The sequence below is a fragment of the Kryptolebias marmoratus genome, linkage group LG19 (assembly GCF_001649575.2).
Source record: "Kryptolebias marmoratus isolate JLee-2015 linkage group LG19, ASM164957v2, whole genome shotgun sequence".
NCBI classification, from domain to species: Eukaryota; Metazoa; Chordata; class Actinopteri; order Cyprinodontiformes; family Rivulidae; genus Kryptolebias; species Kryptolebias marmoratus.
This window is the reverse complement of record NC_051448.1, coordinates 3,141,644-3,153,166: the sequence shown is the minus strand read 5'-3', so window position 1 is coordinate 3,153,166 and position 11,523 is coordinate 3,141,644. Positions and strand designations below refer to the sequence as shown.

The window sequence follows — 11,523 nt, the reverse complement described above, 5'->3', positions numbered from 1 at the left end:
TTATGTGTCGTAACTTTTATATCTTTAAGGTGTGGCCTCTTTGGTGGGTGACGCAGAAGGAGCCGCGGCAGACCGCTGTAGGACACCGAGGAGGTCACTGTCGCCATGTTTATCAGGGAAAATGGAAGCAGGAAAAGAACAAGAGGACCAGTTGGTTTGGAGTGATGGAGCCCCACGTTCTCCAGAGGAACCCCCAAGCTTTACGATGATGTCACACAGTCTGCGAGGAGTTTCACCTCCGGACGGCGGGAGGAGGCCGGCGCCGGTCCGTTGAAGGTTTGTATCTCAGGTTCTCCTCTTCAGAACCTTCTCTGCAGTCCGTCTCCAGACTCTGGTCCTTCAGAAGCTGAAGGTTCAGCTGCTGGAGGTTTGGGTCAGTCCCCCCCCACACTGTCTGGATCGTTATTTCCTCTTTTTTTTTGTGTCGTGTCGGTCTGTTACCAAAACCTCATCTACAACAATTAACTTCTAAAGTCATATCCATTCAAGTTGGCCGCCACAGCTAAATATCTATAACTCTGTCATCTTTACTGATGTTGAGCTGACATTTGGTGTGGTAGTAGCTGAGAGTCATCCCCGACACTCACTCTGAGCGCTAACAGACGGCATTAAATGTTTGTTAAAACCCAACATTTACTGTAGACTGAAAACAATCAGTTGTTTCTCTAAAGTTAACAAAAGGAACCTTTCTTTGGCTATTTTATGATCTTGTTTTGGACACTTCATTCTCAGGCAAACATGTAAAAAAATCAGACACATCATAACTTAAGGCACATAAATAACAAAAATATAAGAAATTAAAGTGACACTTGTTTTATTAAGATCATTTAACCAGAGCCGTGACACAATAACAGCCTTTTACTTCTAGTTTTATTAAACTTTAACGATCATTTCTGTGATTTGTGGATTTAGTTTGTTTTGCTGCCTCGTCAGTTTTTGGTTTTTGAATTGATAAATTAGTTTTCTTTTAGTCTGCTGTCAGGTTCGCCTCCGTTACGCCAAACCTGACAGCGTGGAGAAACGAAGCCGTTCTGGTCAAACATGGACGAGTTTAGTGTTTTTTTTCTCAGGTCGCGGCCTTCTTGAATCAGGTTGCATTTCTCTCAGTTTGGTGTTATTTTTGACCCGTTTACAGAAACTCTGTGATGGACGGTCCCCGGCTGAGTTGGAGGGAATTAAATGACGGGTGAAAGTGGTTAGGGTTGACCTCAGATTGTGTAACTGAGTTCGTCTGCATCCACGAAGCCGAACAAAAAGGAAACAAATGTTCTATCAAAGACCCACTTTGCCATCGGGGAAAAGCTTCAGACTCCTGTTTGATTACATAACCTGGATGAAGAGCAGCTTCTGCCCCCAACCCCCCCCATAAAGGAAGCACAGGGCTGAATGCACCCACACAACTCAGCCAGCTTTAATGCACTCACACAATGCGGTATATCACCTTATTTATGTATAGTGATGCAGTTCTCCTCAGTGCGTTCAGCGTTTACTCAAGCTAATATGATTTTTACGTTATATATATATATATATATATATATATATATATATATATATATATATATATATATATATTATATATATATTCTTCCTCGGATCACTTTGCCTTTACAGATTTATTTGATGTACGGTTTTACATTTGCGCTGTCGTTTTATTGCATTACTCTGTTTCCTTTTTGTGCTGCGTGTCTTCTGGTTTAATTTATTTTGTTCATATTGTGCATCTGCAGATTTGAATCTTTAATAACTAATGTGAAACAAACAAACGGGGTATTTGAACAGTCTCATAATAAACAGAGAAACTAGAAGCATAACCAAAGAAAAACTAACCAGAATGAACTGAAAATACAAAAAACTGACAAAATAATGGAGATGCTGACCAAGGAAATCGCATGAAACTTAAAAAAAAGCCAGGGTTAGTTGTCTGAAGCAGCCATCTTGGACCGGGTTTTTGGCGGTTACTTACTTGCATTAAAACTCATCCACTGGTTCAGGAGATATTTTGCTAACAGACAGACAAAGGAGAACACACCCGCACACAAGCAAAACATCGTCTCCCTTCGCCTTTTTTGCTTTGGGCAACAAGAAGTCATTTAAATGAAGATATGATGGCAGCACAGACTTTAACATATCATTCAGTTCACAGTGCTAAAGAGGAAATCTTTATTTAACGTTTAACCATCCCTGTCTCCAGCAGCCACTGTGCGAGAGACGGGGGACACTCTGGGGACACATAGAGACAAACAACCATTCTCACAATCATCTATGGACAATTTTAGAGTTACCAATGAACCTAACGTGCATGCTTTTGGTTTCTGGGTGGACTTTACATGTTTAAAGGGAGAACATGTAAACTCCACCCAGAAAGGCCCCAGGTCGGGAGGCGATTCTGCAGCGGTCTCGCTGTGAGGCGACAGCTCTAACCGCTGCTCCACTGTGCCACAGGACAAATATCACATTGACTAACTGATTGGACAGATCATATCTGTCACCATAACGACAAGAGAAACTCCTTTTCGATCCACGCCTGAAAACAGCGCCCGCGCGATTTCTGGACAAATTTTTATTCTTTGCATATTAGTACAGATAGTAGAATACACCTTACAGAAGTATAAGCGATCGGATAAGAAAGCATGTACATCTGTACAGATAATAGTGAAGAACTCATAGATAACATAAAAAAAGACAACTAAAAAAGAAAATACCTAACTAGTAATACAAATAATAATAGTAAAAATAAATAAATAAAATAAATAAATCATAACCCCTTGATAAAAACGCGTCGCTTTTTTTTTTAGTTTTGTCCGACGGCGCGTGAACGCAGCGCTGCTCCCACGTCACGTGAACGCAGCATCAACTGTTGAGGTGATCCATGGCAACAGAAGAGCAGCGACCAACCGCCGACTGACAGCCGCCCCCTCCCTCCCTCTCTCTCTCCCCGTCTCCGGAGCCCGGAATGCATCCGAACGGCTCCGGCTGAAAACGCTTCGGTACCAAGGTGACCGAGCCGAACCGACGGGAGCCGAACCGGGAGAGCAGCTCGGTGACGGCGGTCGGATCCCGCCCCGCGGAGCGCCAGCAAACGGACACATTCCGAAGGGAAGACGATGCTGTCAGCCGGTATTTACGGCGCTTAAAATCACTAAATTAACAACAAAAAAGGAGCTAAAATGAACCTGTTTGTGTCGGTCCTCGGGGCGCAGCCGCTTCCTGTTTGTGGTTAAACCTGCCCGCCTGCGGTCGAGCCGTCTTTAAACCAGCAGCATCCAGTTTTCGCTCCCGCTGCCCTGACGTCTCGGGAAGCAGCCGAAGCTTCGTGAAGATGGCGACCGGGTCGGGCTGGCAGCAGTACTACTGCCCCGCCGCTCCGGGCAAATTCCCTGCGTCCTCCCCGGCGTCCGGAGCGTCCGGGGCGTCCTTCCAGGCGGGCATCGCCATGGAGTATACCCCGGACCTGCACCTGAAGATGAGCAAGAAGATCGCACAGTTAACAAAGGTAGATGAACCAAAACCTTCACCTGTCCTCTTTCATTTAAAAAACACCAAAGCTGTGATTTCTGAGCCATTTTTACCCCTTATCCCCCTAAATACAACTGATCCAGATCCATTAAACCTGTTTGGAAATTTAAAAAATGTGTCTCATTAGGTTTTACATAAATACTACCATGCCAAAATATATATTTTGTCAATTAAGAAACAAAATCTGCGTTTTTTTGTAGTCGTCCCTAAATTAAAAGTTTGTAAGCGGAACGGAGAAGGGCAGTTTGGGATATTTTTGATGGTTTGGTATGAATTTGCCGATGAAATTGCTTTGTTTACATTGAGTGTGGACCAGCACTGAATGTCAATATATCAGGAGAACGACTGCAGTGAGCTCTTTCAGACTGCACCGTTTGATGCTACTTAGGTTCACGTTTTTACATTTTTAGGAAAAGACCAAAATTTTGCATGTGCAGACTGAGGAAGAGCTCTTCGACAATAATAACAAACACACACACAACTGATGCGTCATCAGATCCAGAAACACCTCCCACACATTTAGGCATTTTAGAGCTCCACAATTTGCATTTTTGTGGCTTTTTTTTTGTGTTTTTCGCCCTCCTGGATCCTCTTCCACGGAATCTGTTATGATTCAGAAAGTGACGTAGCTTGATCGTGACGTTTAGTTTAAACGGATTTGGATGGTTTCCTCGTCTCTTTTTCTACCATCTATCTGTCTGGGGTCGCATTCTCTCTTGCATCCGCCTCCTGGGAGGTTGGCTTCGGTCCCGTTAACCTGAGGCTGATTGGAGATGGTCTCGCAGCCTTCAGCTTTAACGTGGACGTGTCTAATCGTCTCTGAGCTCCTCGGACGGCTCGGACCTTTGTTTTCTCTGGAGAACACAACCACAACAAACGGCCTATTTGTTCCCTTTAAAGAGGCCTAACGGCTGCGGTGATGCTAACGAAGGTCAAACTCTTATTTTGAAACATGACTATAACGCAGGGATTCATCGTCTCTTTAAGGGTACCAACAAATCTGTCCATACTGCTCAGGAAAATAAACAACAAATCATTTTTTTGTTGTTTTTCTCCCATCTTTTTGTTTACTTTATCATCTGCTAAAGGTGTGCAGATATACATCAGACAGTTGCTTTTAACTGAATCAGTTTTCACAAGAAATGAAGAAATGAGGGGAGCAACACGTTTATCTGCATCGGTTTGCGAGTCCTTACTGTATTGGTGGAAAATTAATAAATTAAATACTAAAGCTCATAACTGCATCCTGGTAAATTATCTGAGTGAACATAAATACTGTAGGAGGACAGGTTGTGGGGTATTTAATTGCAGCGCTGAATTTTCTACTGATGATCACTGATACTTTTTATTTACTTAAACATTTATAAGGTTCTGCTTCTCATTGTTCTGAAAACGACTTGCCATATTTCTGCAGATAAGTCGTTTGTGGAACTGTAGTTTGTGTTTTTTTCCTTCAGCAGCTTGCTGTAAATGTGTGGATCTTAGAGAAGGACCACACTGAATGGCTGAAAGTTAAATTAATGAAGTGGTAAATGAGCTAACAAACTATTAGTGCAAACTGATTGATGTGTTTGGTGGTTTTCTTTCTTAACGGCAGCATTCTGGTACAGAAGTTTTATTCACATTTTGCAGAAAAATGGATAAGAGAACCGCTACAATGATCTTTCCTTATTGTGGTTTTAAATCGAGTTATTCTTTTCCATTTTATTTCTGGTCATAAGCCACAAAAAGCTGCTGCAGGGGAACCAAGGAGGTCTACGTGGCTCCAAAACCGCCTGTTCTGGTACATTCCAGGTCCATTAGCTGGGAAATCTTAATCTCTGCTCATCACTGAGGGCTTTTGTTTGGATGGGACTTTGTAAAGCAGATTGTTTGCCTAATAGTAGCAACAGTTGACATTAATTAGACATTAAGACACAGTTGAAACACCAAATAACTTGCTTTCATTTGGGCTTTTGCAGTCATTCTGTTAACTAAATTTGCCTGTGTTGATCAGATTATTCTATGAATTTCACTTTTGTTATTCTTATGCTTGGATATTTGTGTAAAAGTCCAGCTTTTGTACAATTTAATGCACATTTCAGCTGAATTCACAGCTCATAATCTACGTAGAAATATGTGTAATGTTACATTTCGGAGGCGAGGTAAAGCCTAACAATCTACCTGTGGGCTTTCTGAGGTAGTTTAGATGTTTTGACCAAAAGTGTTGCCAAAAATGACAGGTTTCCAACTTCTAAAAGAAAATATCAACCTCTCCGCAGCATTCAATCCAGGTTATCATCAGGCTACCGGAGCTTTAAACCCGTTTTTTTGGTGGATTTTTGCAGGTTTTTGTTCGTGACGTGGCAGTGCTTTATGTTCCCTGAAGATCCACCACTGACTCCACAGACATAACAATTGTGCTTTCTGTATTTTTCCTCTGCTGAAGAAGAGAAAACGTTGGGTTACTTAACGTAATCCCTTAACGTAATCCCAGAGTGAGGTGTTTCGAAGTTAGAAAAAGAACAGCAACAGCAACAACTTCATTCAGCAGCCGTGGGGTTCGTGCCAAGCCTTATTGCAGCGTGGACTCTTTAACATCACACTCAAACAAAAACTAATTCCAAGTCTCTAGATTTGGATGTCAACCAACTCTGTTCAAAAAGAAACTGCAGTCACTGTTTTCCTGTTTGTATCGTAAAAGAGTGTTTAATATTTAATTCCATTTTCACTGGATGTATTTAGCTTTAGTTAGCCCACATGCTCCTACAGCTCATACTCTATGAAACTCGGAGTTTCGGATTCTTTTTTTTGCATTAATATGATTCTGATTATGTAAAAATAGTTTTACGTAAGGAGTTGTGCCATAAATAAATCATATGCTGCTTCAAATGTTGTTTCTGGAATCAGCACGCCAGACCGAAAACAGAAAAGCTAAAACAAAAAGATGTTTAATTCAAAAGTATTTATAGAAAGCAGTGCAGTGACATCATCAGGGCTGATTATTTCACCAAGATGGGCGGAAAAGTACTGTCATGGGTGAGCAGCTACGTGCATTTATCATATAATAAAGGGGTGTCCAATCCTGGTCCTGGAGGGCCGCTATCCTGCAGGTTTTCCTTGTTTCTCTGCTCCAACACACCTGATTCAGAGGTTAAATCACCTCTTCATGTTCTGCAGAAGCCTGTTAATTATCCATTGATTCAAATCAGGTGTGTTGGATCAGAGAAACAAGTAAAACCTGCAGGATGGTGGCCCTGAGGACCAGGATTGGAGACCACTGGATAGTATTTGTAGATGTAGATGTCAGGGTAAGACCACTGCATCACCTCCAACCAAACCTCCATGAGACCAAAGAGTTGGACTCTGAGACCTTTAGGGATGGAGGCAGAGACGCCACTTTATGTCCTTGCTTGGGTGATTCCGGAGAGAGAGAGAGCCTCCACGCCTGGCAGTTAATACGTACCCCAAAAACGTTTCGCGGTCGGACGTCAGTTCCCCGCTTGGTGTGCAGACACACACTCTGCTGATCCTTCTGTAAACATGACAACACATGCTCATTATTACTCAAAGAAAAACTGAACGATTACCAGAGAACTTCAAAGTGTTTTTGCCTAAAATGCACAGACCTCTTGAGAGCAAAGATACGGACAGATTGTGTTCAGATTACCAAACGTATCCAAATAAAATGGCTCCAGATCACTTCCAAAGGTGGTTTGAGGACGATCACATCTGCATTTAGTTCTGCCTGACTGCTGAAGACAGATAGCAGCACCAGGTCTGAACAGAGTCTAAGATAATACGTGAAATAAATGCAGAAAGACCCTTGTTTACGGCCCAGGTGGTTTTAACTACGTGAGCGATGTGAGGCACATTCAGCTTGGCCCAGACTGCAGTGGGGGGAGGTTTCATTGGACGGGGGACAGAGACCCAGAACGCTCAGGTGACACGAGGCCAGGTGGCTGTGCCAGAAACCTTCATCCTTATTAAACTTCCTGTAGAAAGTCCAGTTTCCTCCCTGTGCTCCAGCGGAGGGAACTGGTGTTGTGGTCTTCTGTTTGTTACAAAGTATTTTGGGGTGGATTTGGTTGGTCGCCCTCATGAGTTTAACATCTGACTGAGTGTCAGCTTTGTGATAAACTAAAAACGGAAGCTTGAGAGATAAACATGCAGTAATGACGCTCAGAGCTGAAATAAAATTATCAGCATGTTGGAAACCCGACGAACTGATGAATTTAGGGCAGCAAAAACCACAAAAGACAAACCAGAACTGAGACATTTACTGTAACTCACAAAGGGCTGTGCAGCTAAATGAAATTCTGTGTTTTTGTGGATATAATTCCTCATTTCAAGCCTAGTTTGGGGGATTAATTTTGTCTTATGGAGCACAATTTACTGACTAGATAGAAAGGATTTAAATTTAACACCATTTTGATTCTGTTTATAGTACCTCAGACTGTATTTTTACACATTTTGGTTCAACGTGATCAGCTTTTATTATTCAGCACAATTAGGTTTAACAAACTAAAGCAAATTGGTCAAAGTGTGTTAAAGTTAAATAATCAGAATATGTGACACAGTCGGTTTAAAGCTGAAATAAATGATGGATGGTAGGTGTTCCTACATGAGTCTGGAGATGTTTTTAGTTTCATTCTTTGTTTTTTATTGTGTGAATGAGTGAATCAGCTTTCTCTCTGTTCTGTTTGGTTTTTGTAGCTGCTTTGCAATCGAACTACATCTGCATACTTTGTTAAATATCAACACGTTCAGGAGCTGGGTGACTTTTCAAAATATTTTACTTTATTTACAAATACCTTCCCCATCATAATACACTGAGATTTCTTCAATTCCTTCAAAAACTTCCTATAGTTCTTATATTTTTGCCGTCTTATGCTACTTTTAGCTTGTAGCTTTAAGCTTTTTTTGCTTTTACTAGCTTCTGCTTTTTGCTGCTGTTCCAGGTAGGCTTTTTTACATTTAGCTTTTAGCTAGCTTTTAGTTACTTTAAGCTCATATTTTGCTACGTTTAGCTTTTAGCTATTGATCTGCTTCTTCTAGCTTAACCACCTCAGTTTCATCTTTTTTTTATTTTTAGCAGGTTCCATTCAGCTCTTTACTCTGCGTTTCTCCGATCTGGGATTAAAACCACGTTTTAATTTTAATTTTTCCCTCCCTTTTGTTCCGTTTCGGCTCCTTGCTTTAATTCCCGGTGTGAATGAAGCCAGGCGGGCTCCTTTATCCACGGCTGCAGCAGAGTCATCTTTTCTGGCTCTGGAGGTGTTTGCTGCAGTTTCATGCATACTCAGTAAGTCGGTCATTGATTGCTGCTCCCCCATGGCTCCGAGTTTCAAGATTTGTGAGGGAGGACTTGTTGGCTGCCGGTGTTATTTAAGACTTCTTGCTGTAATTTTTAATCCCACAAAGCTGCTTTGCAGTCTTTTGTGTTGCCCAGCCCCTGTGAGGATTTCACCGCCTCTTTTTATTTATTTTTTATTTTTTTGAAAGCTGTATATCTGAAGTTATAGGTTGTAGTTTTTTTTATTGTGCCTCTTGCAAAAGGAGTTTTGCTGCTATGGCAACAAGTTTTATATAAATGATAGTTTCAAGCACTTTCATGTACTTTAAGAAATGTTTGTTGTTGTTTATTTTGACAGAAATTCCAGATTTTGTAGTTTGTCAACATTGAATGAAACAGAGAGGGTAACATGTCTGTTTGCTTCATCAGGAAATGATTTATAAGAAAGTCTATTGTGTGTGTGTGTGTGTGTGTGTGTGTGTGTGTGTGTGTGTGTGTGTTTCATCAGCAATGCCTGACTGACTCTCGTCTTGAAGAGAGTGAGTCAGACCTCTGAGCCGCTCTCTGATTTCTGGACGAAGAGATTGAAAGAGACAAATACAGTTGTGGTGTGTGTGTGTGTGTGTGTGTGTGTGGAGCTGCAGCACCACAGCATTATTTCCCACATAAACAGTCCAATCTCACAAGCAAACATTTAATAGGTTTGTTTTGTTCCCGTCTCCAGACTGTGGGAGCGTCAAAACAAAGATGCAGAAAATGAAACGTGTGCAGGGCAGCATTACCACGACTTGATGTTCCATTTATTCCTAAACACATATTTATTTGTATCTTATCACGACCATGCATGGTTTAATGTCTAACTTTAAACAGCCATGACTGACAGCAGCGTGAAAATGTAAAACTCTTCACACAGCACGAGTGATGCTGAACATATTTAAGTCGTGCATTTTAATTTTTGACAGTTTTTTTTCTCCACGCTACAATTTGATCACATGTGTGTCAGTTTATTTTTATGCAGAATTCAGACATGTTGTGACGCCACAGTCCTGTTTCTCAGACAATCTGAGGATCTGTGTTTTAATTTCTGCTCTTTCTGAGGACTTTGTTGAAGATTATGATGTAAATCAGCCACACAGCAGTACTCCACACGCTCTGCTTTTTGATCTGATGGAGCTCCTCAGAGGAGAAGCGAAACGTCTTCAGCCACAGAACAGAAATCCAGTTGTTTTTTTTTTTAATCTTCTTTGGATTTACCATGTCCTGGATGACTGAGAATCTCCACCAGCACACACAGCACTGCTCTCTTATTACGTTAAAGATGCACAACATAAACTAAAACCGTCACCCAGACGGGTCGCAGTCGACTCTATGTGCACATCCTCTAAACTGAAGTCATTATTTATTAATACATAAGGCTTGGTGTTTTATATATTAAACTAGAAGCACTCTGAGAGCTCAAACCTCCTGGACCAGGATCCAGATCAGCACAAGCCCAAAATTTCCTGAAAAATTCATAAAAATCCTTTAACTATGAGCTTTAAAGTACAAACAAACAAACAAACTAACACTACTGACAGCATAACCTCCCTGTTGGAGGTAATATTATTATGGCTTCGTTATTTTCCCATAATTTCTTTCTATATATGTTTTTTTTCTTCTTCTTCTCAGATATCTTAAACAGATAACGGTCTGTTTGTGATTTGCTCAGATATCCTCCAACTCTAGTGGCCACCGCGCGTTCAGCAGAGCGGAAAATTACTGATAAACTTGCTAAAGTAAACAATAAGATACCATAAAAGCTGTTGGGATGTGATTTAGTGGCTCCGCTGCTGGAACACAGAAAACGCTGCCATCGCTTGGCAGCAGACGTGTGTGTTGATGCCATAATTCAGGGGTGGTAGTGCGCTGATCCGTGCTGGAAGGACGGGCTGCGTTGGAAAGCAGATGGTCTGAGCAACACGGCTCCAGATTTACAGAAGCTGATGCTTTTGCTGTTTAATAATTGTATTAATATCAGTAAAGTACCTTTTAATTGACGGATGGTTACTAATGATATGTTGAGTGTCTGCGTCTCTGCGGAGCTGGCTTCATGAAGTTTCTGCTGCTGCTGGTTTACAGATTTACTTCAGAAATAAAGAAGTAAAACCTGCTACTGCTGTCTTTGCTTCTGCTGCTGCTTCGTTTTCTGCACTTCTCTCATGTGGGCGGCTGCAGCTCAGGAGGGAGGGTCAGAGAGTTGGTGGTTTGATCCCCCACCCCTTGCAGTCCCTGACCTGTGTATGGGTGTAGAGACGCTTTGAGTCGTCAGAAAGACTAAAAAAGACCTGATAAACGCAGTAAAGATGGGCCAGGAAAGGGTCGGCTCAGTCTGTTTTATATTTCTGCAGAAACGTGCAGCAGGAATACTTAAAACAGGCGGAAAATCTTGAATTTCACAGCGAGGAAAACAAGGTTAATCAGACCCTCCTGGATTTCGCGATGTTGCGATCGCAACTACTGTATTAACGCAAAATCAAGCAAACCCCGCAAAATTGCAACTTTTTGCAACTTTGCCCAAAACACCGCAACTTTCCTGCAACTTTAACCCAATATTTATTGTTTCTAAAGTGATTCGCCACCGTTTCTGCGGTCTAGTCTCTTCTTTGTGGGTTTGTGTCGTGCGGAATACAAAATAAGCCCAAATAACTCAGGAAGAAGACACGTGACGTCACTTCCTGTTAACATCAGAATGC

General features: G+C 41.7%; 1 protein-coding gene across 2 annotated transcripts in view; it reads left to right on the top strand.

Moving 5' to 3' along the window:
- The first annotated feature begins 2,869 nt into the window (after positions 1-2,869).
- fam184a (family with sequence similarity 184 member A) overlaps positions 2,870-11,523 on the top strand; it is a 132,434-nt gene continuing 123,780 nt past the window's right edge. The window contains exon 1 of one of the 2 annotated variants that reach the window (XM_037981680.1): positions 2,870-3,493. In XM_037981680.1, coding sequence (XP_037837608.1) covers positions 3,320-3,493 — 174 coding nt within the window. In that variant the 5' untranslated portion in view covers positions 2,870-3,319. The remainder of the gene's footprint in view (positions 3,494-11,523) is intronic. The other variant, XM_017431404.3, reaches the window with a different exon arrangement.